Source organism: Dreissena polymorpha, chromosome 1 (assembly GCF_020536995.1).
Source record: "Dreissena polymorpha isolate Duluth1 chromosome 1, UMN_Dpol_1.0, whole genome shotgun sequence".
Classification (NCBI taxonomy): Eukaryota; Metazoa; Mollusca; class Bivalvia; order Myida; family Dreissenidae; genus Dreissena; species Dreissena polymorpha.
Window position 1 is genome coordinate 999,224 of NC_068355.1, and position 26,040 is coordinate 1,025,263.

General features: G+C 35.6%; 1 protein-coding gene and 2 long non-coding RNA genes across 3 annotated transcripts in view; 1 reads left to right on the forward strand and 2 right to left on the reverse strand.

The window, feature by feature from the left end:
* The first annotated feature begins 5,695 nt into the window (after positions 1-5,695).
* On the forward strand, positions 5,696-9,191 carry LOC127868614 (uncharacterized). Its single transcript, XR_008044200.1, has 2 exons — positions 5,696-5,786; positions 8,678-9,191. It is a non-coding gene; the product is annotated as an uncharacterized LOC127868614 (long non-coding RNA).
* Positions 9,192-9,657: 466 nt separating this feature from the next.
* On the reverse strand, positions 9,658-13,251 carry LOC127868611 (uncharacterized). Its single transcript, XR_008044199.1, has 3 exons — positions 13,163-13,251; positions 12,208-12,354; positions 9,658-11,672 (listed from the first exon to the last, which is right to left on the reverse strand). It is a non-coding gene; the product is annotated as an uncharacterized LOC127868611 (long non-coding RNA).
* A 354-nt stretch (positions 13,252-13,605) lies between these two features.
* The window catches only part of LOC127864888 (uncharacterized), a 22,504-nt gene continuing 10,069 nt past the window's right edge, over positions 13,606-26,040 (reverse strand). Inside the window, exons 11-13 of the mRNA XM_052404779.1 lie at positions 24,478-24,639; positions 24,045-24,270; positions 13,606-13,882 (exon numbers count right to left, since the gene is read on the reverse strand). Coding sequence (XP_052260739.1) covers positions 13,606-13,882; positions 24,045-24,270; positions 24,478-24,639 — 665 coding nt within the window. The remainder of the gene's footprint in view (positions 13,883-24,044; positions 24,271-24,477; positions 24,640-26,040) is intronic.

The window sequence follows — 26,040 nt, forward strand, 5'->3', positions numbered from 1 at the left end:
GTGCGTAAAGTGTCGTCCCAGATAAACCTGTTCAGTCCGCACAGGCTAATCAGGGACGACACTTTCCGCTTTAAGATTTTTTTTCGTTTAAATGAAGTCTCTTCGTAGCAAAAATCCAATTTAGGCGGAAAGTGTCGTCCCTGATTAGCCTGTGTGGACTGCATAGGCTAATCTGGGACGACGCTTTACGCACATGCATTATGACCAGTTTTCTCAGAACAAGGCTCTTTTAAACAGATAATGCAGAAACCGAATGGCAGGTCGATTCACAAGCGATATCTCCATTTCCGATATTACTATGTCCATGTAGTGAGCAAGGGGTAACGCGTCGCGTTTGAAATAGTGTTCATGTAGTTTTTTATTCAAAGTACTTCAATAAAGGTCATCACGTTTATGTTTTAATCGGGTAATATTTTGTACAATATGAATGAATTTTAGTTGAATAATGACATTTAAGAGAGTTCATTGTTAAATAACAGTCACTATTAAGACATCTAAGTTAAGTTAAAAGTATATCAATTTGAATAGAATTTGTGTAATTTCCACTTTCCTTTTTTATAAAAATCATGCTCGATTATACACTTACCGGAAATGACTCGTTTGTCATCGAAGACTCGTGGTATCACCACATGAACGTTTTGGTTTTTCCAGGGCATCTGTCGCTGAAGACATATTTTGTGTCACTAAAATAACGTGTTCATCAGCACCAAAGTCTGTCTCACTTAACACTTTTCCCTGTGAAAAAAACACGCGAAATTTTAGACATGTTAACATTTGTACTGGTATAGAAGAAAGTAAGGAGTTGATTTGAAAGTAATGGGTTCATCAGAACATATTTGAGCCGCGTGATGCGAAAACGGTTCGTGTGACATATACGACCAGCGTAGGCTGGGAATTCGCCCATTCTAGTTAAGAGCTGTCCTCTAATAATACCACGAAACTTTGCGTAGCTTTATAGCGGATAGGTCCTAACCAAACGACGCGAATGGCCTTATATGGTGGCACAAGACCATTGCCTCGGGGATGCCGCTGTTGAAAGACACGTAGAAGACCTCCTCGCACTCCTCCGCGTACTCCTGGAACACGCCCCACCGGAACTGAGCAAACGCTTGGACCAGGTACTTGGCTGCGAAGAAAATATGAGCCAAGAATTTAATGGCAGATTATACCATAACCTTTGATGTCTTGAAAAGTTGTGTCGTAAGTTCTAACATGCGTATTGCTAGCCTTACAATTTGAGCTGGGTTACATTTTTTTCGTTATTAAACATTATTATACATCGTATTATGTGTTCGTTACAGAAAATCATGTATACAGTGGCAATCTTTTACATATAAAAGGCCTGATATTCATTGTATTTGATAAGAGTTAAAGTTACGGATCTTTTAATGTGCAATTTTAACTCATAGGGGAGGTAACCACTGTGAAAGTTTGCGTCCAACCTTACTGTTTGGTTTACTAGCCTTTCGATTCCGATAAACTTCCTGCAAGTACGTTAACAATGTTGGCTGATTTCTGATATATCATTCAGGCGTGTTGGTGGATTAAAAGGATGCATACACAACGAAACGACTATAGGACGAAAAAATGTCGTAATATATATATAAAGCGCATCTGAGAATTGTCGTTCTGAAGGCGAAATTTTCTTTCGTGTACCGCGTGGATGACCTTGTTTCAACCCCACCAACACGCCATAACAATATAGCAGAAATCAGCCACCATCATTTATAGCTGTGTTTGTAAAACTTTAAAACAAAATCACAATCTAATTATTTACAAAATAATAACATAAACAACATTGCACTTCTGGACAACTCTGCCGAAAAAACAAATCTAGTTATTATGTTTATCCATTAACCTGAGTTGTTCGTATACGGGTCAATAGTCGGATTTGTTAAAAAAAAACTTCGTACGGAGCACGTGCACCCCCTGTCTGCCACACCCTTCGTAGGAGCGCGTCTGGGGAAGACTGCGTTTCCCGCGAATCGGATCAGTTATGACAATATCAGCCATATTAAGGGTCTCTGACGTGACGTGGTCGTATGCGGCGTGCGGCGCCCATGTCGAAGGAAGCAGGATCTTGATTTCTTTAAAATATGCCCTTTGTCGTGGGGCCTTGTACACGTATTTGGAGACCTCTTCTAACGTATTCTGAATGAATGGAACATCGAATAATTCTCGGTTTAACGTTCATATTGAACTAGTTTTGATGAATCTAATTCAGTACAAGTTGTTAAAGCTATCTAATATTTCATAAATTTAAACGGCTCCATTAATTTATTGTTCGACATATCCGTCTAAGATGGGTTTGAACCTAGATTTATTGCGTTAATTGTGTATACGTTGTTTACGCCTCATACACAAAACATAGAAAGTAAATTGAGAGTGTCGATGAGCGCGGGTATCTCGGGAATACTCTCGTGTATGGCGACCACGACGTTGGAGAACTCGTTGTTCTGCAGCATCATGGTGGACGGCCGGCTTACGCAGGAGACGCTGGCCGAACGGCGAAGTAGACGCACATAAACACATGCATTTTTGGTGCATTTAAAGAATTGTGCATTGTGTTATGGGTAAGCGTATCCGTTGTTTACGTTTAAAACATTAACACCTGTGCAATCTTCTTGTTACCATCGATTCACCTACAGTATTTTAAGGTGAGTGATGATGATCGCATGTATTGTTTATGTACATGATTGGTCATTAGCTTGTAGATTTGGTAGGCTACCCAGTCAAAAATAGCACCTAACGGAGGCTAACCAGTCAAATATAGCACCGAACGGAGGCTTACCAGTCAAATATAGCACCGAACGGATGCTAACCAGTCAAATATAGCACCGAACGGAGGCTTACCAGTCAAATATAGCACCGAACGGAGGCTAACCAGTCAAATTTAGCACCGAACGGATTGATAGATATTCTACTTATAGAATATATTCGTTTCAGTTAATGTTATCTAAAATCTGCTTCAACATTTTTACCTTACAAGAAGGCGATCTGTTTATAGGAGTAAACGTGTGTATTAATTCAATTTAACATTTACTTTTTATTTTAGTATGAATAGCAATGGATATGACACAGAGGCAAATAAAGCATTGCTTAATAAATTTACTTCAACTTGTATAATGTCTTCGCGGAAATCTTAAGCATACACTTAATTATATCAAATCAAAATGAATAGCATAATTATAAAGTAAAAGTCCAAATATTGGTGTACACAATTACAGGTATAGCAATTGCTTTCTCCATGTAGACACATTGTATATCGTCAAATGCATGAACTCGAACCCAAATGAAACGACGGTGTCTCGTAGAAGTATAATATTGTAAGACTAATATCTACTAATAGAATCATAAACTTGTTGACATTGAATTTCGTTTAAAGATGCGTGTAGACAGATAACTTGACGTCTCGAATTTTTCAGCGTAACTAAATCATAATTTAACCGTCGAATGTTTGTATACAATTATCAATTGCAAAAGCTCTATAGGAAAACATATGTATGATACGTATGTATGATACTTCTGTCGAGGTATTCAATTTTGTTTTTAAAAAAAGGTGTGCGATTAAGGCAATACATATTTAATTGCTATAACTAAACAACTTTAACCTTACTAAGTTACCTAGTTGATACAGATATGCGTCATGTTTAAACAAATAAACATTCATGATTTGCAAAGACAAGGGCCGCTTTACAATATACTAGTTAGTAAAGTTGTTTACTGATGGACCGCTAGTCCCGCATTGCACAATCATGACTTGATAACAAGCGGGTCAAACATGGAATTACGAATCTTATGTATTTTAAGCATATAAACAACGTTGAATTTTAATGTGTGTAATTCCAGTAAGCAAGTATGTTCGCGTGAGAATAATGTGTCTTTATAAAATAAGTATAAGTATGTATGTGTGTTGCTGAATATACCTCATAAACAGATACATTTCAGTATATAGTATATCGGGGCTAGTCCTTTTTCTCTAATGTCAAATCATTATTATTTCACAGTTAATAAATGTCTTATTCATAACCTCGACGATCTTTAGCGAATTCTTGCTTACGTACCGCGTCTCGTGTGTCGGTTAGAAAATAGCATACATCATGTTATTAACATTATTTAACAATCAAGTTAATTGAAAACCGATTAGCCAATTGATATTATGTTCTTCATATTAACATAAATATCGATTGTTTAAGTCCCCACACTTGATGATGTTTTAAAATTATGTCACGTCTGTTTTAATTTACAAAATACCCAACAAACATTTGATAAATACACGTGGGAAGTTTATTTTCTTTTGTGCGAAGTTTGTCTGTCAAATCCGTTGCTACTTATTTATTTTTTTATATAATATTACCTTGATGTTCAATATGTTTTCTTGTATAATACTCAATATATGTTACAATATATGTAACATTAACATAAAAAACATAATTAATATCCGGTAAACAAAAAACAACAACGTTCGTTTTAAAGCCGATATACTTCCTAATACCCCCGTCACACTAGGCCACGTTCCCACTATGTCCTCATAAATATGCCAGGACGCAGTTCGAACGTGAAAAACGTAGCGAGGACGCAGAAGACACGGCTTTGCGCGTGGTACGGTCTTCATGGGCGTGAAGGACGTGGGTGAACTTTGAACATGTTCAAAACTTCCGTGGCGAGGAGGTGGTCAAATCACGACGTGGTAAGAACTTGGTTTGGTCGTAGTAATGACGTAGCTAAAACCTAGTAAGAACCTCATTGACGCAATACAGGCGTAGTGCAGACGTGGACGAGTGTATGACGTTCGCATCACGTTGTCTCTAGATTGTCACTACGTTCTTGCTACGTCCATCGGGTTCTCATTACGACCCTTCCACGCTAATGTTGCGAAAATGATACGTCCCTACTACGTTTCAAAAGACCGCATTAGGTTCTTAATACGTTCTGGCGGTCGAGTATAAAAACTGAATTCATTTCCCTTTCACTACCATTTCAATATAGAATGGTCAGCCAAGAACTTCTCCAGCATGTTGCTGTATTGGCTGGACAACAAGATTTTCTTGATGGACAGGTCGCACTATTGCTTGTGAGAATGAGAAGGCGGAGAAGAAATAGAAGGCTGTCATCAGAAAGATGGCTACAATTCGGCCATTATGACCGACTTATGCCAGAATTAAGAATGGAAGATCAGTAGTCATTCTTTAATTTTCTTAGAGTGTCTCCTGAAATGTTTAATAAGCTTCTCAACCGAGTTGGTCCAAGATGTCAGAAGCCAGACACCCCCTGCAGGAAAGCGCTGGATCCAGGTCTGAAACTTGCGATAACGTTGCGACAGTTGGCATCTGGAAACTGGTACCCGTCCTTGCAGTGCGCCTTTAGAGTTGCTAGGAGCACAATATCTTTGTTTATTCCTGAAGTGTGCAAGGCGATCGTTGACGAATATAAGGACGAAGTCATATCATGCCCAACATCACAAGTCGAAAGGCGCACTAATGCGGAATAGTTTCAGACAAAGTGGAATGTGCCACACGCCTGCGGAGCAATTGATGGCAAACATGTGGCTATCAGATGCCCAAATAACACTGGATCATGGTTCAGATATACAACGAGTCCGAACTGAAGGAGTGTTTGAAAAATGGAACAATCGGACTCCCAGATCCAGACCCAATATCCAATGATGATCAGGACATGTTATATTTTATCTTGGGTGATGACCACCGGGGATGAACAACTTTTGTCACGTGACCACAAAAGTCAACGCAGGTTGTTGAATTACATCAGGAATCCCGCTCCGTCAGGTAATTTTCATCTTTTTATAGAGAATATGTTAAAATTTCTGGACAATACAAAGCTTATGACATGCTTCATACCTTTTCGCATATTAAGACGCATTGCACTTGTTTCGAAGCTTTGCAGTTTTTAAGAACACTTCGACACAAACTTTAGATTTTCGATGCAAACGCAGTTTGATTTTATATTTTTTTACTTCCCATTCACGAATAAATCATATTTCTAGAAAAATGAGAGCACACGATGCTTAATTTTTGATGATTTATTGTATTTGCGATATAAGTTGTTGTTGTTATATTTAATTTGGGCAGTTCTTGCTATTTCAAAAATTTACAAACGCGGGTTGGTTGAGCAAACGCAGTTTGCTGAAGCTGGATTATGGCAAACGCAGGTTGGTTAAGATTACGGAATCCGGATAGTGACATCTATATTCTTGCCCTTCTTTCATCAAGGGCGACACACGACACACGAAGCGATACACGATATTTTGCGCGACAGTCGCGGCGACGCGCGATATTTTATTATTCAAATATCGCCCATATTATCCGAATTTCGTGTAACGCGGTCTAATTTCAGACCGCGACACACGACACACGAAGCGATACTCGATATGTACTGTTCAAATCAAATCATCATCAACATCTTCATCATCATCATCTCCATCTTCATCGCCATTATCATCATAAAATAAATCGCGATTCGGAGCGGAGTATTGTAAAATGAAGATCTCAAAAGAATTGAAAAATAATTTGTCGGAATGTTATTTTTCTCATGCTGTTTTGTTAGTTGTCCAAATATATTTAATATTAAATATTATCTTAATATTAAGATTTGGTAGTTAAAGAATGCAATTTGAATGAACACAATTGTATGCATATGTTTTGCTCAGCTGTGAAGATTGAGGGAACAATTTATAGAAGAACTGTGAGAATCATCTCTACAGTGTTGCTACTGTTCCGCAATTCATAATACTATATTTTCGGCACACGAGCATTTTACTAAAATGTTGAAAGTTAATAAAAACAAAATATACGGTGTTTGGGAAAACGTATTGAACACCTGAATGTTGAGACACTTTACGACAATGGGCTCGAGTTACAGGTTGTAGCACGGCGTCTCCGTTAGCAACGTACCAGTATAAATTTAATATAATAGCAAAATTGAACTGAGCCTCGCTCTGTGAAAAGGGGGTTGAAAGCATGTGCGTTAAGTGTTGTCCCATATTAGCATTTGCAGTCCGCACAGGCTAATCAGGTACGCCACTTTCCGTCTAAACTGGGCGTTCTTCTAAGAAGAGACTTCTGAAACGAAAAGAATCATACAAGCGGCACGAGTCGTCCCTGATAAGCCTGTGCGGACTACACAGGCTAATCTGAGACAACACTTTACACACATGCATTAAACCCATTTTTCGCAGAGCGACGCCCAATTTTCCGAGTCTAAAAAGTTTGAGAATATTAAAACCCATTCTTAATATTAATTAGCACATTCATATATTGTCAGCCTGATTAAAATTACTGAGAGCAACACCACTCATTCGAATAAAAAATCTGTACCCGCTTCGTCCAGATAAACTTACTTGCTTGTTTGTTTTAACCTAACCATGATAAAAAGAGACATACCTACTTATTACAATATATGAACATAATTTAATTCCATCCGCATCATCAGATGAGGATAAATATAACAACCAATGTTATCTTATTTCTCTTAATGAATAAATTGAAAACACAAATAATGTTGCCCATTTGTAAAACCAAAAATAAAATCAGAATAATAACACGCCAAATCAATGTTTCGAAAGCACTGTTATGCAATTAGAAAACACAAACGAGCAATAAAACCAATCGAAGCATTTGAAATTGACATTCGGATTATGAATGCAGTAAAAATAGCCCCTTTTTGTCTCCCCTGATTTTTTGAAAACGCGACAGTCGACAGGCGATATGATTATAGCGAAACTTGAACAGTACAAATATCGCGTGTCGCCGCGACTGTCGCGCAAAATATCGTGCGTCGCTTCGTGTTTCGTGCGTGGTCCTTTGAACGCGAGACACGACACACGAAGCGATACACGATACTTTGCGGGACAGTCGCGGCGACGCACGATATTTTGCGCGACAGTCGCGGCGACGCACGATATATTTAACACGATATATCGCCTTTTGGGCTACCTACACAAGGGCGATATTTCCTGGTACATTCTCGCTCGTCGCTCCGTGTATCGCGCAAAATATCGTGCGTCGCCGCGACTGTCGCGCAAAATATCGTGTATCGCTTCGTGTGTCCCCCTTGATGAAAGAAGGGCGAGATTATAGATGGCACTATCCGGATTCCGTAAAAGATAGTGGTATACGCCGGTTGATTGAATATTGAATACCATTTTGTTTCAATTTTGAATGTTGTACTTATTCCTATGATATCATTTTCCTTTTCAGAATGACACGAAAAAAGTCTCACCTCGGGCGGACCAAACGAAGGACTGGATTGCATCACACTTCTGAATTCCTACCGCCAACAACCTCGCCTTTTCGAACAGCAATGAAACGAAAATTAACACCAATGAAGTCTCCAATTCAGCAACCCTTTCGATCTCCTTTGTATAAAGCAAAACGAAAATCGCACCGAGAACTATTTAAAGACAATGATAATCGCGATACTAACTGGGTTATTGATATGAACTCTCAAATTCAAAGTGACAACGCGCCAAATCCAATGAATGATATTTTTGACAAAGAGGAGAACAACAATAAGTGCAGTGCAACACAAACACAGAATGTTACCGTTGAAAATTGCACACAAACGGAAAATGATTATGCATCAAATATACTTACCAACCCTAATATAGCAAATAACATCGCAAAATAAATAGTTTTCGATAACAAATATCATGTTTCAGGGACCACGAATTTGACATTCCAAAACGGAAGGAACCTAAACGAAAATTTGACACCGTGTCAACAAGCAGAAACGCTCTCCAGAAGGGAACGTTGGGTGTCCGATGGGAGAGGGCAAGACGAAATGACAGCAAAATGCTTCTAACATCAAAAATGGGAATTGACATTGACCCGTAAAAGGAAATCATAATATCATACGACAGTTTGTAGTTCTTTAAAAGACAGCTGTCATTTTTGATATTCGTTAACCAACGTTACCTATATTGATTCCGTGTAATGCTACTGAATTTGATTTTGTGTTGCTCTTTCTATGTTTATGCATTGAGGAGCTACCAATATTGGGGCCGTATAATATGCTGCCTATATTGACGCTGTGGGATGCTTCATTTAACGAGGCCTACCGGTATATTCAACCTTTTTGGGGGATTTGAAACAACAACAGACATATTGGATCTAACTTTATTTTGTTTGCTGTTATTTGTTTCAAGTTTTAAAATTACAGTTTCTAAAAAATGCCATGTATCTTGTATCTTGTTAATTAAAAAAAGGTACCTTTCTTTTAGTTGCATAATGATAAATAATGTGGACCTATAAGGAGAGAGGTATCATGAAGCAAATAAAACAATCGATTCCTCTTATTCTGCAAGACATAGTTTTCATTTTAGGTGTATACCATTATCTTTTGATCCGAAACTTTAAATATAATAATAACTATTGACCTTTACATGGGCGCCTTGCAAATCACTAGTGTCTTCATATTGGTCATACAATATAATGTCTTTATGTGTAACGTGAGAATCCTGACAATCTTACAATATGATTGTTGGAGATAATACTTAAAATAAAGCTGAAGGCATACTACATCCATGACAAAGTACACTTCACCGAGATAAGTCTAACTATACTGTGAAAAACATTGAAAAACCCAGCGGTTGAACGCAAACAAGATCAGTGTCTTTAACAACAAAACGAACCAAACATATGCAGATTAATTGTTTTATTGCTGCAAAGAATATCCCGTATCGCAATAATAGCTTATACGCAAAACATTAAACTGGCCTATGTGCAACTTGAGAAGGAATTACAGATTTACATGTAATTGTTGACAATTCGCACAATGATTCCAATGAGACAAAAAGCTAACTCACCAAAAATATATTTTAATCATATTGATTCGAAATAGATAAACAAAAATCGCAGATTACAAATGAGTCTCGCTCTGTGAAAAGGGGGTTTAATGCATGTGCGTAAGGTGTCGTCACATATTAGCCTGTGCATTCCGTACAGGCTAATTAGGGACAAACCTTTCCGATAAACTCGATTTTTGCTCAGAAGAGACTTTCTTTTAACAAAACATATCATAAAAGCGGAAAGTGCCGTCCCTGATTAGCCTATGTGGACTGCACTTTACGCACATGCATTAAACCCCCTTTTCACAGAGCGCGGCTCAAATGTATATTCCAGCGGATATGGTGAGATCAACAATAATCACAGATAATCAACATAAATTACAATGATTTTGAAAAGATCAACAATAATCACAGATAATCAACATTAATTACAATGATTTTGAAAAGATCAACAATAATCACAGATAATCAACATAGATTACAATGATTTTGAAAAGATCAACAATAATCACAGATAATCAACATTAATTACAATGATTTTGAAAAGATCAACAATAATCACAGATAATCAACATAAATTACAATGATTTTGAAAAGATCAACAATAATCACAGATAATCAACATTAATTACAATGATTTTGAAAAGATCAACAATAATCACAGATAATCAACATAGATTACAATGATTTTGAAAAGATCAACAATAATCACAGATAATCAACATAGATTACAATGATTTTGAAAAGATCAACAATAATCACAGATAATCAACATAAATTACAATGATTTCGAAAAGATCAACAATAATCACAGATAATCAACATAAATTACAATGATTTTGAAAAGATCAACAATAATCACAGATAATCAACATTAATTACAATGATTTTGAAAAGATCAACAATAATCACAGATAATCAACATAGATTACAATGATTTTGAAAAGATCAACAATAATCACAGATAATCAACATAAATTACAATGATTTCGAAAAGATCAACAATAATCACAGATAATCAACATAAATTACAATGATTTTGAAAAGATCAACAATAATCACTGGTTATATAAATCACAATTAATCGGTTGAGATCAACAATAATCACAGATAATCAACATAAATCACAATGATTTTGATAAGATCAACAATAATCACAGATAATATAAATCACTATTAATAGGTTAAGATAAAAAATTCACAGATAATCAACATAAATTACAATTATTTTGATAAGATCAACAATAATCACAGATAATCAATATAAATCACAATTCATGGGCTGAGATCAACAGTAATCACAGATGAGCAATAATGAACACAATAATTTGTATGAGATCAACCATTATCATAATCATTTTAAATTAGAATGATAAATATTACAACAATAATCTTATTAAAAACAGGAATATCAAACAAAACAACACAAGATAAACGATATGAAACACAATGTTTAAGACGCAAAAACACGCGTAATACTATATATTATTGTATGACAGTCTGTATTTTCAATAATTAAGAAAATAACCACGGCACATTGGTAAGAATTAAAAATAATTCTTGGTCTTATCATCGTCATGCAACAGATGACTAGGCCCGGTGCTTTGCAGATCTGTGCTTTGATAGACTACTGCGGTGCCTGTACCTCTTTTCACACATATCACAAGCAAAGTTTTTCTCTCCATTGTGGGTGGCAAGGTGGGCCTGAAGGTCAATTTTCTCCCGGAGCGTTGCATTGCAAATTGAGCAGGTAAATTGCTTTGCAGCAACCTCCCTCCGGACGTGACGATTCAGGTCATCTTTGGTTGAAAACTTTTTGCCGCATTGTTCACAGGGGAACGGCTTTTCAACACCATGAATGCTGCATCTATATAACAAAAACAAATGGAACTGTTGAATTATTATTCAATACAGAAAAATACACACAGAATATTATCCATAACAATGTGGAACTTAACAAAATGATGGTCGTCAGAAGCGCTCCAGATAAGGCGCGTTAACGCGTATTTACGCATTTCAAAATCCAAAATACGCATTAAATAATATGTTTAAGGGTCCAATTACATACGAGAAGTATCGGAACGCGTACATTCTGGATTTATACGGTGTAAATTCCAATTGTTCAGTGACAATTTGCATTGAAATTTATCTGGACAATTATGGTCGTTAAAAACTAAATACTATAATGAGCACACCAATATGCACCACACTAGTAATAATGTGTTAAGTGTTTTAAAGCCGGCTTTTTTCGAAAACACCATTCAAAACATTTTAAATAGTGCTTTGCAACTAGGTTATAAAAACATACTTTCGCTCAGAATGCAATGACCTATGTTGAATTGTATCTTGATTTTTAAACCGACAGAACCTAGCATTGTACTAAAAACAAAAAAAATACAAACCTGTGTCTGTTGAACGCCTGTTTTGTGTAAAATGTTTTTCCACAACAGGCGAATCGTCCAGTCCCTCTGTGGCGCTTATCATGAAGCTTTAACCCCCACTTCGATTTAAATGTCTTTCCACAGATTTCACACACGAGCGTCATGTTTCTGTAATGAAAGAATTACTTTTTGTTAAAATATATTTCTAAAATGTTTTTATAAAGTTTTAAAGACTACACCAAAAGAGATATGAAACGCAAGTGATTGGATGTGACACACTATCTGCTATTCTTTTCGTCACAGTTCAATAAACATGCGTGTTTACTAATGCACGGGATTTTCGTGAGTTTTGGCGCGTTTAGCGTCATTCGAGGTCCGCTTAAAGGAGGCAACGCACGTTGTGGTTCAATATACTTGTAACAGTACTTAATGTGTTGATAAGCATATTTCCGCTCTGTTTAAATGTCCTCAATTGAAGTTCCGTAGTCATATATTGTGTTGAATAGTTAATATTTTCGTATTTGTAACCATATCATATTTTAGAAGACTTTCAAAAATGTGTACAGTGTGCGTTTCATTATCCTTTGAATATTCTCGCAACCTGCGTTTGCCATTTCCTATTGCTCAAGAAATACCAACCTGCGTTTGCAAAACAAAACAAAACAAAAAAATAAGATATTTTTCAATTTGCACCGCTATTTTTGTCATGAATCTTATTAAATATATTAAAATGAAGTGTAAAATCATACTAATTCAGTCGTTAAACCAATATTGTTGAAAGAAAATCATCAACACCACATAAACAAACAGCGTTTGCAATGCATTTCAGAATTTTGTGTCGAAGTGTTCTCGGAAAGTGGAAACAGTAAAGGCAATGGAATCATTTCAAATAAAAGTTTATTTAGTATACTGTGTCATAGGCTATCACTTGTTAAAAACTGAAATTTTGATTATATGAAAAAACAACAAAACTTACCTTAATGTACAAGATTACAATCTGTTTCTGCAACCGGCGTTGACTTTTGCGGTCACGTGACAAAAGTTGTTCATCCCCGGTGATGACGCTTTTGGACTACGAACCCATCTGATGAAACCATACTCCCACCGAGGACTTTCGAAGCAAGAGTTGATTACCAACTATAGAATTTCAAGAGGGAGACGTGTAGTAGAGAACTAGTTTGGTATAATGTATTCTTTACTCCAACTTACACTGACAATGGGCCTCTTCTATACCTCTAGGATATAAGGATGCAGGAAAGCAAAGTTTTTTACAACCCACTCGTCTCTCTTTGTCAGTTCGGTATCCTCAGTGCCAGATTTGTTTTTTCTTGAGCCTGTCGTTTCTACTTCTGAGGCTAGTGTACCAGGTCTTAAGAACGGGAACGAACTTTCTTAGCAGTTTCTTTGTAAGAAGTCAGCTTAATTTTTATAAAGTATCGGGTGTGCCTCCAGCCACTCAAACATAGTCTGTTCCTCTACTGGTGTTAGAGTGGACAATAGTTTTGCCTTCTTTGGTCGGGTACCGACAACGCTAGACACATCTGATTGGGCTCCGCTTTCTGTTGTTTCAGTGGGCCCACTGTTACAGATAGGTTCTGGCTCAAGAACAACCTCGAACCCATCATTCGCTGGTGATGGAGTTCTCGGTTTTGCTTTCGTAGCTGCTTTGCAGCCCCCTTCCTTCTCGGCATACTTTCTGATATAAAATACTTTACTTTTGCTCAGAAGAAAGTCGCAGATTAAATGATCCGATCGAGCCTAATGGCAGTATTTATATGCAGACATAGAACGCAGAGATAACGTGATGAGCGCGAGGTAAGAACGCAGTGCTATCTTGGCGGTCGTAGTAGCAACCTAGTGCGAGCGTACTTAAAGCACAGCAAGAACGTGTTGGACGTGGTTCCCGCCTGAATACACGCGCAATAAGAACATAGTGGGAACGTGTTGGACGCAGTAAGAACTTAGCGCAAACGTGGTATGAGCGTATCAGGAACTTGAGAAATGCATTTTTTACAATTTTTTACCCCGTCCTCGCTACGTCTTACGACAATTTCAGGACGCAGCGCGGTCTTCATGGGCGTGGTCAAGTGTAACGGGGCCTTAAGTGATTCAATCGACCACTCTAAGAACAGAGTTGTTAATCACGGGCGCCACCTCTTTTTTGAGATGCATTAATAAACGAGCCAATGCAACTTCCGCGTTGGCGCTCAGGCCCGGATGTTTTGAAAATTCATGGATAATTTTACAGGGTGATTAGGTTAAACAAGTTGTGTACAGATATTCGATCCGTAATCCATGTGTGCAACAATGTACTCAATCAGAAATGAATTATTATACTTCAAAATTTATAAACAAAACATACGCAATTATATTAACAAAACATTATAATTTAGATCACTGAGGCATACGAATGTAAATTCCATGCACGCTTCGTGGGTTAGAATGCATGTCTTTTATAATGACAAATGAGAACACATGGTATGCAATGAATATACAGTATGCATGCACGAGCATATAACGTTAAATCATAAACCAGTGCGTACGATGATAATGATTTACTTTGAAAAATAATCGTACGAAGTCTGTGTAATAAACCATAAATCTATATGTATATGTACATACAAATATAAAAAAACACGAATAAGTACGCAAATAAAATGTGAATATAATTAATTAAGTGAGAGTTGATAATTTTAAAGAGACTCCCAATATTTGAAGAAATCTGACAAAACGTGTTCAAAGAACCAACATAAATTTTTGCATTATTAGCAATGTCCAAAAAATTCAAACATCTTAAGTGTTTACCGTATAGGAGTATATTGTGTTATAATGTGTGTATTTCGCAGTTTATGCTATGCTTCCGAGTCTGAAGCTGGATAATGTGAGGACCATGAGTGTGTCCCAGCACTCGTGCCTACTTTACTCACTTGACTTACGAAAGATGGGAAAAAAATTGACAACTTTTGAATTATAGCTGCAATTTCCATTTTTTTTTCTGAAAGAGTTCGATTTTGTTATGGCTTGTGCTGTGGGGTGGGGGAAGCCGGAGTACCCAGAGGATACGCCACCTGCTCGATAGAGTGACCACCAACCAAACTCACATACTGCGTGTAACGGGGATTGAACCCGGGTCGTTTTAGAGAGAAGTGCGTGTACCAACCACTGCGCTAACCGGACAGCAAGTAAAGTATAATGATTAAATTGCGCGATTCTGTAGCCTGTAATTTATCAATTTACCGTTGTTTCAATACTTACTGACACAACTATGTAAACACGTAGATACAATGACGAATATGAATATATCATATATATTTTGTATACTTCATTTCGATAATCGTTTATGCTGCATAGTTACAAGTATGTATACTTTGTCATATAGTACTACAAAGTCGCTATTTGTATTACTTCCAAAATGTATTGAACAAGTTTGTCTGAACCAACAAACAGAAAAAAACAAATCATATATATTTTGTATACTTCATTTCGATAATCGTTTATGCTACAAAGTTACAAGTATGTATACTTTGTCATGTAGTACTACAAAGTCGCTATTTGTATTACTTCCAAAATGTATTGAACAAGTTTGTCTGAACCAACAAACAGAAAAAAACAACATTATCAAATGCATATCTTTCCCTCAGTAAAGCCACAGTAGCGATCTCATTGTAACATCGCTGTTCAGTTTTTTGGAAGTGTATCCACATACCAGCATTTTGCCCGACTCCGACAAGTACACGTCAAATGGTTACGTTCCGGGTCAGTGAAGGATGCCAAGAGTAGTCCATTCATGTTAAGGTAAAGGACCTTGTTATTTGCTACATTGACGACATATATTTTGTCATCTCAATTATTCTAATCACATATGCTGTTCGCTGTTATAAGTAATAAACGTGTGATCACAGAATATTTTCTAGCCTACCGGTACCAACGCTACTAGCGCCCAATTGGTTTAACAATTGCCGTTTTAGTTATAATACAGTTTATTTGATGCTTTAAAATCATTGAATGATGTACATAGTTAATGATTTTTTACATTCATGTTATTCACATTTTAAGGATATAAAGGCAACACAAGCGATAATAATATTCAGGTATAGATCTATATTTAACCTCAATCACAAATCTGATTGGCAATCGAAGACAATGGCATGTTATCAAAATAGTTCAATGAATTTGATTATTAATGAACAGTAGCAAAAGTCCGGCCCAGCTCGGTCGTATGTTATCGTTTGTAATACGTATAATACGTTATACATATCAATCTAGTTTAGTCCAACACTAAAATAAATTATAAAAACTAGCTTTGCGAACTTTTATTTTCCTTAAACTAGTAATAATTTATGGCGCATCTCGCGTGATGTAATTTCAGTAACGAAACACATCCATTTGAGCTCAACTCCATGTAATTTTGGGACAGCGCTTCTGACGTGGTTGTTTTCAACAGTTACATACGAGAACAAAAGTATGATAAATAAGCATCGAACGGATTCAAAACATATTCCGTATTTTGTGTTTGTCTTGCATGAAGTTTATATTCTGGTGCTGGTTTAAGATTGTCAACATGACTATTAAGATTGTTATTAAATCATATATATACTCGCTTTTAAATACACCAAATCAACATTACCCAGATTTAAGACAATATGACATGAACTAAATACAAGTATCAGCTATGTCCCTACGTGTTGACAATACTTCACAACCTTACATCATGTAGTACAAGTACAGGAGTATCGGCGTGCATCTGAGAAAGAAGTAGTAAAATGCCCGATGGAGTTGCTTACCTCAGAGAGTCTTAATATGATCACATTAAACGATTGAGTAATTAAGGTATTGTGCGAATTTGATTTTTATTAGCATATATAGATAAAAGGCCTTTAAATACTTGCCTTAAAAAACTAGACAATGGGTGCCAACAAAATATCCTCGCACATAATTTCATTATCTTTATAGTTTACAAATGGATATTTCTACAGATTTATTTAATTAGAACAACATCAATTCACATTTTGTTATTAATTTTCATCATATATACAATACGATTCGTATAAAACACTCGAAAACTAGTCATATTTTTATTTTCCAACCTTTAAACATAATATCTAATAATAGCAATCGTTTTAATACCCAATGACATAAAAGTGCCAAAAAGTGGTATACATTTAATTTATTTGGACTTAAAGGTTCTTAAATTTCTAACTTATTTATAAATGATATCGACACAGAGAAGACAACGTAAACAAAACATGCAACAAAATATTTTAGCATCACACTGCTAACTATTAAGAAATTGTGAAATATGTTATTGTTTAATTTGTGGTCGTGTTCTTATGTAGATCGCATATGTTAAAGCAGCACCAGCATCAGTTCTACACACATAAGTTGCTTATGTGGAATCGCCGACTGTTAAATTCAAGTTAAATACAATAGTTACTATTTTATTCCATGATATTAAACGAACAGATTAATTTCTTTATGTGTTGTGATGTTGTAATTGTAATGCGGGAGATCCTTAAAGATTTTTACTAAGGTCTCTAGCATTAACCTCTGGAACTTCATGAACCATGTGTGAACAATTAAACAACTAAATCAATGACAAAGTATACGTGTAAGTTTAAGCGAGCGTTTAGTCAAGGCTTGCATGCTGGCAGGCGGATAAAAGGGGAGACGTCAAGGGTGATTCAAGTAGACTACCCCATTTTCTTCGTATCAAGGAGTTTAACACAACTTGTATTGAGCTGAAAACAAGAAAACCAGGTGATGTATATATGAACAGTGAATAGTGTTGGTGAACGCAATAAGTGCGGTACGGTATTTTCTTCGAAGACCAGATCATTTTACTCCAAAATCACATCCCTGGTTACGGTCGCAAAAGGGGACATATGAAATATTTTATTAAGCGATAAATATGACCTGCGCACAAAATAGCCATAATGTGCACGCGCCTGCAATAACTCTAAGGACGAATACGATTGCTAATACGTGCGCACACGTTATCCATTAAATGCCCACGTGATGACTGACCAATGAAAATACGTATCGCGTGCGCACGTAATAATATTAAGTGCGCATGGGATAGCTAATACGTGCGCCCATTATTACTATCGCTTGAAAACAAATTAGATAACTCTTTATAAAATATCTTCAAATTTCCCTTTAGAAAAATATCTCCTATATCCTCTTTATTCCACCTTAGTTAACAGTCTACTGTAATAGCAATACTTGACATGGTGATATGGTAAACATGTTGATTCGCTTCACAATATAAATATAGCAAAATTCTTAAGACATTATCTTTGTGCACTGCTAAGGTTGCTTAAATTCGATTTTGGTTCCTGATAAATGATAATAGTGCAACGGTTATTTTATGTTCAAAATATTTCAAAGACAATGTCGGAAACTACATCATATTTCGAAACCAAAGAAGGCGTTAATCAAATGAATTACTAACGTAAAAGTCAGTGTTATTAATTGAATGTTAAAAATAAATCATAATAACATAAAATTAACGTTTCTCTTTTTGATTCATAAGCGTCATACAAATACACTCAATAGTAGTTTTATTGCAAATTCATTATCGCATACCACAAAACTAGTATCTTTTTTGAACTGATTGAGTGCCATCAAAACATATAACTAACTACTTATTTAGATGTGCAGGTAAGGCAATGTTAACTTGTTTTGGTGAATAAAAAATTAATGGGAAATCCTCGAAACATTTGAAAGAAAATATTACAAAGTTACGAATGTTAACACTTATGACTTTTCTACATTGTACACAACATATCCACACAGTATTAGAACGAATAAACTTATTTCGCTAAGTGAACATGCATTTGCTATAGAAAAAAAATTCCTACCTCGTTTTAAGATATACCCAAATTCTATGCTAAATCCTAAAGTTTTTTTAAATTTCATTGTGTCTTAAATATAGCGTTCACTAATGGAATGCCATACCCGCATTACCGATTGGTGCTCTTAAGGTAGCGCACCTCTTATGATTTCCCGCGATTTCTTCGAAGGTTGAAGAGCCTACTATTAGGTGCCGTAGCCTAGTGGTTAAGGCGATAGACTAGAAATCTTTTGGGATATTCCCGCGCAGGTTCGAATCCTGCCGATGACGTATACTTTTTTGCGACGCGTTTTATTTATTTTCTTACGTAATTTGATTTAATATGGCATATAAGCTATATTTATTGTTAAATATGTTGCAATTTTTATGCACATTCTTCAATTATTAAAATTATAACAACGTTATGGCGAAATTGGGTGATTTATTGTTGAAAATACGAACCATGCATGTTGCATTTTTATTTTTATTTCAAAAAGTAAACGGTAAATCTGTTTAGTTCTTGGTAATTTGCTGTATATAGTGTTTCTATAAAAACAAAGTTTAAAATATGACTTAAATGATACTATTTTGAATTTTATGACACTTTGTTTTTAACCGACCCAATTTTTACTTTGCTGAAATCACTTACATTTCATGGCGCTCTTCCATAGATAAAAATTTGTAAAAAATAAATGTCTGTAAAAGAATACTTATTTCATATTGTTTAAACTTTAAACACCTTTACAGCATCTGTACACACCAACTGCATGCCCATATTTGGAAATTTGAATGAATTATGGAACTTTTATATACCCCAGGGGTGAAAATAAACTGGACAAAAGCCGAGCGTGGGGGTGGTTTTGAAAAAATCGGTATATTTTTTTAAAAAGCATGGAAAGCCTACCTACAAATTTGCATGTAGTTCAGTGAAATGATGCTGATTAAGAAAATAATTAATTAGATTATGTTTGGATATGTGCCCATTAGAGGTGCGCTACCTTAAAGGTGATCGATATTTTTTATGGTCTGAAATTGTCTGAAACAGAACTACCGTAATTGCTCTGAATTTTTGGACATTACAACATTTTTTTTCCTGTCCAAACATTTTGATACCCCCAAAAAAATATACACGTGTCCAAAATTTAAAAAACAAAACTGGTGTTTGAAAATTTAAAGACACTCTTAAAATATGATATACTTGTATACGGATGATCGGATACTGTTATGCAATATGTAGGGCGTCATTGTTTCAACGAATAATAGCACGTGTAGTAAAAAAATCTTTTCTATAGGTTTGACAAAGCTGTTGGATGAAACAATTGCCTATTATTGGTATAAAAAGTACAGTCCACTCTCGTTATCTCGAAGTCGGCGGGAACAAGAAAAAATATCGAGATAACGAGAGTTCGAGATATCCGTTTAGGCGTTTTCAAAGAAAAAATGAGACGAAAATTTACATTGTATTTAACATCTTAATACCTGCTAAGTGATCTAACTAAAGCCGTCACCGTGTGGCATAATACTCTCTTCCTGATATATACGCGTTTTACGAGGCACGATTAATTTTGCTATTTAAATGCTTAAAATGACATTTTAAGTATTACAGAATTATAATTTTTCTAATATGTCGAGTAAACGACGGTGTATATACGCAAAAATATAACGCAATGCATTTTGGAATGTTGTTTGTAAAAACAATTAGTCTTTCGGCCTTTCGGCAGGCTGTGTATTAATTGCAGTTAATTGATGTAAGAGTGACACTTAAAGTGACAAGCCTTAATCAAGTGTTAATGGCTAACGACATTACACACGTGTGATCATTGATGCAATTAACGGATCAATTTCCTACCGCACAGGATCGGGAGCAGTCGGGCGAAGCGGGACGGTGAAGTATCAAAGAAAAAGTTTCTCACCCTTTGCCGACACTGGAAAAGTTATTCGCACTTCGAGATAAACCACGGTAAATACATGTTAAATCGGAACTCGGGACAAAATTTTATATCGACATATCGAATTATTCGACATAACGAAAATCGAGATAAGCGATGTTTATTTATACAGATAAAGAAGGAAAAATATGGGACATTGAGCTTACTTCGACATATCGAGAATATCGAGATATCCGATGTCGAGATGACGAGAGTGGACTGTATTTACAAAATAATGCAAATGTTATGGTCTATTGCCTTAAGGCATTCCTCTGCCAGGTTTTATGGCCTAATCCGGTTGTACAAACACATGATCGACGTGCCACCAGATAAGTGCAACAGGACAGAATTCTGGTAAAGTAAAATTGCTAAATAAACTGTAAGACAATTTAAAGTCATTAACTATGACGAAAACCCGTATGTTCGAAAATTTAGAGTCACGAAAAATAACTATTTTGACTAAACAACGGGGGTTTCCGAACAATTAGAGTTCCCGAAACCTTACAGTTATTACGTATTCTACTCTTCATCTTCACGGAGATCTCTTCTGTCATCCTGCATCTTGCAAGATCAGCTCGGGCTGGATAAACCATTAAGAAACCATGCTAAAAGCTTCCCGAAACGCCGAGCCAATTAGGATGTGTTCCAGGGCATTCCGAACGATTGGCGCTAGTTTGCCTAACATGCCGAATAAAACATTGGATGTCCGCACTTTACATCTTTAAAAATGAGGATTTTAAAACAATTTCGATTGTAATCAGGTACAGAAGGTTCCAGAAGATTAGAGAAGCCCTTAAATCAGACACAGTGTGGTCCCAGATCGTCGCTAAGTGACCCAAAATATCTTTCTTTTGCCAAATTCACTTTTGAGAACCATTCTCATTCGGCATCTTAAATGACGGCAGGTTTTACTGGTTACTACCTGCAGGAGAAAGTATCACGAAGTCTCAAATGGAAAACTTGGCACATAATTAAAACACATTTTCACAGACGAAGTGTTGCAGTGAAATAAAATGTTAGGCTAAGCAGGTCTATTGAGATATTTTATTCAGTAGGTATAATGAAGCTTGACCATACCACGGTAATTTTATTCGGCACTACAAACAAATAGTAACTGAGAATAATAAAGTAATTTAACGTTTTTTGTTTAGTTTTTATTGCCCCACTTTCTGATGGTAGGGGGAAATATAGATATCCGTCTTCCGTCATTCATTCCTGCCGTTATTCCTACCGGTAGTTATTCCTTATTGTGTCGCGCGGTAATCAAAAAGTATTGGTGTTTGTGGGATGAAATTTGCAAGCATTTCAATCACATTTAATACGAACACCGCCATATTATGGTTAACATATTTTCGACATATCCGGTGTAATGACCCTCTTTTTAGTAAATAATTGAATGGTTTAACTAGGGTCTCGTGTAACTTTGCCGCTAGAGGGGCCTTAAACTTTACAAACATATTAACCAGTTACGCTAGTTTCAGTAGTTACGATTGTATTCTTTCGGTGTTAAAATTAAATCGGTCGAAGTCTAAAACGAAAACATGCATGTCTGGACGATGCAATAAACAAAATAACTTAAGAGGTAATACGCTTGCTGTATTCTTTAATATTTGTAACTTACTAGTATTTGCTATCTTAAATAACGTGTGCGTGAATATCACTTCTTATATACGGCAAGAACGTTATAGTTATTCAGTACCGTCTATTCAGTACGAGATGTATAGCATTCAAATATTGCCTCGCCTAAATTGAGAGGTGCATGAAAAATGATAAATCATATATCTATTAGTTCTGAACGCAATTTTCGCCGTTCAAAAAAACCCACAGAAAACAGCAGTATCGTAAAACCAAAACCATAAACAACAGTAAACAAAATTAAGAACAAGGTCTGAATTACAAATCGTTCGCATTTCATCTTTAACAAAATATTTGGTAGCCTTCTTGAGTGCATTGGTCTGCCTTGCACTCGCATGTTTGATGGGTTTCGTGACTAGCATTGTAGTCTTGATTATGAGTAGGATAAAATGAATAAATAGATACGATAAAATAAATATATCAATCAAGAAAATAATGAAACAAACAAAAAATTAAGGTGTTCTTTACCCACAAAGGTAATGTTCTGAAATCCACATCAGAAGTTAAATTGGAAATTTGTTGTAATTCACTTCGAAAATATTAGACAGTATTCGTTTTATGGTAATTTCTATCAAATGAATCAGTGCAATATAAGAATTAATAAATTCGGGTTTACTAGCGGGACATATCCGCAACATTCTATTGGATTAAACATGATGACGGCAATTACTGATATTGGTATACACTGTAGCAGTGATATTTACACAGGTCTTTCGAAGAAAGAATCTATTGACCGTTCCGTCGATTTGAGTTTGAACCATTTTATGTTCATAGTTAATGTTTTCGAATAAAATTAGTGGATACGAACAAGAATTTCTCTCCATATAGACTTTCTGAAGTTTCATGGTTGGCTGTATCGGGTCGTATAAAATTAGTTCCAATTAGTTAACCAGTTCGTCTTCACAAGACTTTGGTGCATGCTGTAAGGCGATTTATTATCGATAAAGGTTTACGAGAATGCCGAAAGTGCTTCAAAATAGCAGTTTTCAAACAGTGACGAAAGTGTCCGACCGACTGATCGAATCCAACACAAAACAAAAACGAATGAAATGATTGCCTTAGACTGCTTAAATTAACTAAATCCTATAGCCAGTATACATGTATATCGATTTCTTGTTAATCGGTTTTCAATTTATCGCTAGCATCGGGACAAACTAAATGTACAAAGAATTTAATATGTGTTGAAAGTATCTGGTCTCTTACCTTAAAAGCCTTGCAACTTAAAGTCGCATTTGCCAAAATACGTTAGCACACATTTACGTAATCAGTAAATAACCATTATCAATAACCAGTGAACAACTCAACGTTTATATAGATTCTAACGTTTGCACACATTACTAATAACTGCCACATGATCTGTTTTTCTACTTTTTTTCTTTATTCAATTGTGAATCCATATTCATTTTTTTACAATCATAGTGTACAACACAGTGCAGTAGATACACAATTATTTTCTCCTAAACATCAGTTTTGTTTCTTTCAGTGCTTCCAATCCAAATCCAATGTAATAAATACCAGTAGAATCGTAAGAAATGTCTGTTCCAGGCGTTTGGTACAATCCATTTAGATTAGCCGATGCACCACCCCCGTACCACCAGCCTCCGTGGTTACGTTTAGCGCAGCCAAGAGAGGTGTTGTCTTTGTCATAAGTTGAAAATGGTTTTCCTCTGACTCCCCATAGCGCATCGCCTGTTGAATATAAATATACAATTATATAATACTTTTTTTATAGAAGGAACTTTAAATACAGTAACGATTTATATTTTTGCACGGACTGACATTTCAAAAACCAATAAAGAAATAAAAAGAATATTTCTTAGTTCGAAAGAACAACATTTGAAATAAGACTGAAATGCTTAACTTTTTTAAATATGTAGTAAATAACTGCCGTCTTACCAGCAGTTCCGTGACCACTGCCAGCATTCATCGTGTAATTAGGTGATAACGACACGTTAAAGTTAGGAAACACTTCATAAACCATGGTTCCATTAGCTGCCATCAAGTCGATCCGCAGTTCTAATTGACCTTTGGATGTCATAGCATGCATGTACTTCAAACCTGAAAAATATTTATATAATAAAGAACACCACAATTAACTACGCTCGTATTATATCAGTTTCAGTTTTTTTTGCAGAATCAGCAAATACATGCCTTTGGCAACCTATTCGACATCGAGACGACGACACTGATGAATTACTAAACAAACACATTTCACATAAGTTGATAGATTAACATGGTTAGTTTTATCAAGAAGAAACATAGAAGCTAATTAGGAAGGTACTCATTTCATTTTAAAATAACATTGTTAACAAATTATTGGTTTTTATTGACGTTTTGAAGGTAAAAAAATAATTTTTAATTTTGTTCTTTATTCGTAAATCTTGATAACGCGTACATATACATACGAAGTGATATTCTGATTTAACCATGTAACTGCTCTTAAGTTTGCATTTCGTGTTTTCCCTAGCAATGTTATTGCATCTACCAGACTCAATTTCTAATGAATGAGCACGTCTAAATCTTGTAAGAGTTTTTCTATTACAATCAATATCAACACATTAAATGCATTTTTCAAATGCATTTTTAACTCATCAAAAAATCTACTTTTTGTGCGAATTAATTCTATCAGACCATGATTGGACGTATTGATTTCATAGTCGTTGGTTGAATTACGATACTGGTCTTTTATGTTAACGTTTTAATTCAATATATCACTAAAGCTTAAATTGTCAATAAAGGTTTTTACTATTTTTAGTTCGAGCATAGTTTTACATAAGTGTTAGCAAAGGAATTATCTGAGATAATCTCATCACACATAGATCGAATCAGTGAGTTTGGTGGAATTATAATTTTGCAGCGGATTTGAAGAGTCCTATCTTAGCAGATAACAGATAATGGCCAAGATCTTAATTCGCTTAATCGCCTAAGACGGCTGCATTTGAAGTCTGTTGGCGGACACCTAACATAATCTTAGATGTATTTTGTTTTTATAGATCCTCTAAACTCCGCGAACGCATGTTACTTTAGGTACAACTAATGTACCAACAAGTAACAAATTTATGTTTACATCGAGTTTTCCTCTTCTTAATATAGACAAAAGTTGATAACATTCCTTTAAGGCTTGCTCATTTGGTGTTTTTTCCAGCTTCGTTGAAAGAAAATATCATTTGAAGATGAAACCAAAGAAAGGAATTTTGTCAACGATTTCTATGTTTTCATTGTTCAATGACCATATATTATTATTTGTAGTTTTACCTTTGACAGCAATCGTATGTTTTAGGCTGTTTTAAAACACCTTTTACTAGAGTTTCATTTGCATTCTGAATTCTTTTTGTTTTAACGTTTAAACGTGCTTTATTTCTTGTTTTTTTATGTGAATGGTTTTTTTTAACCATGGGTTGATTTGGTCACTTGTTGTATCCTAGGTTTATTCGACATTACTTTTAGCGGGAAAACATC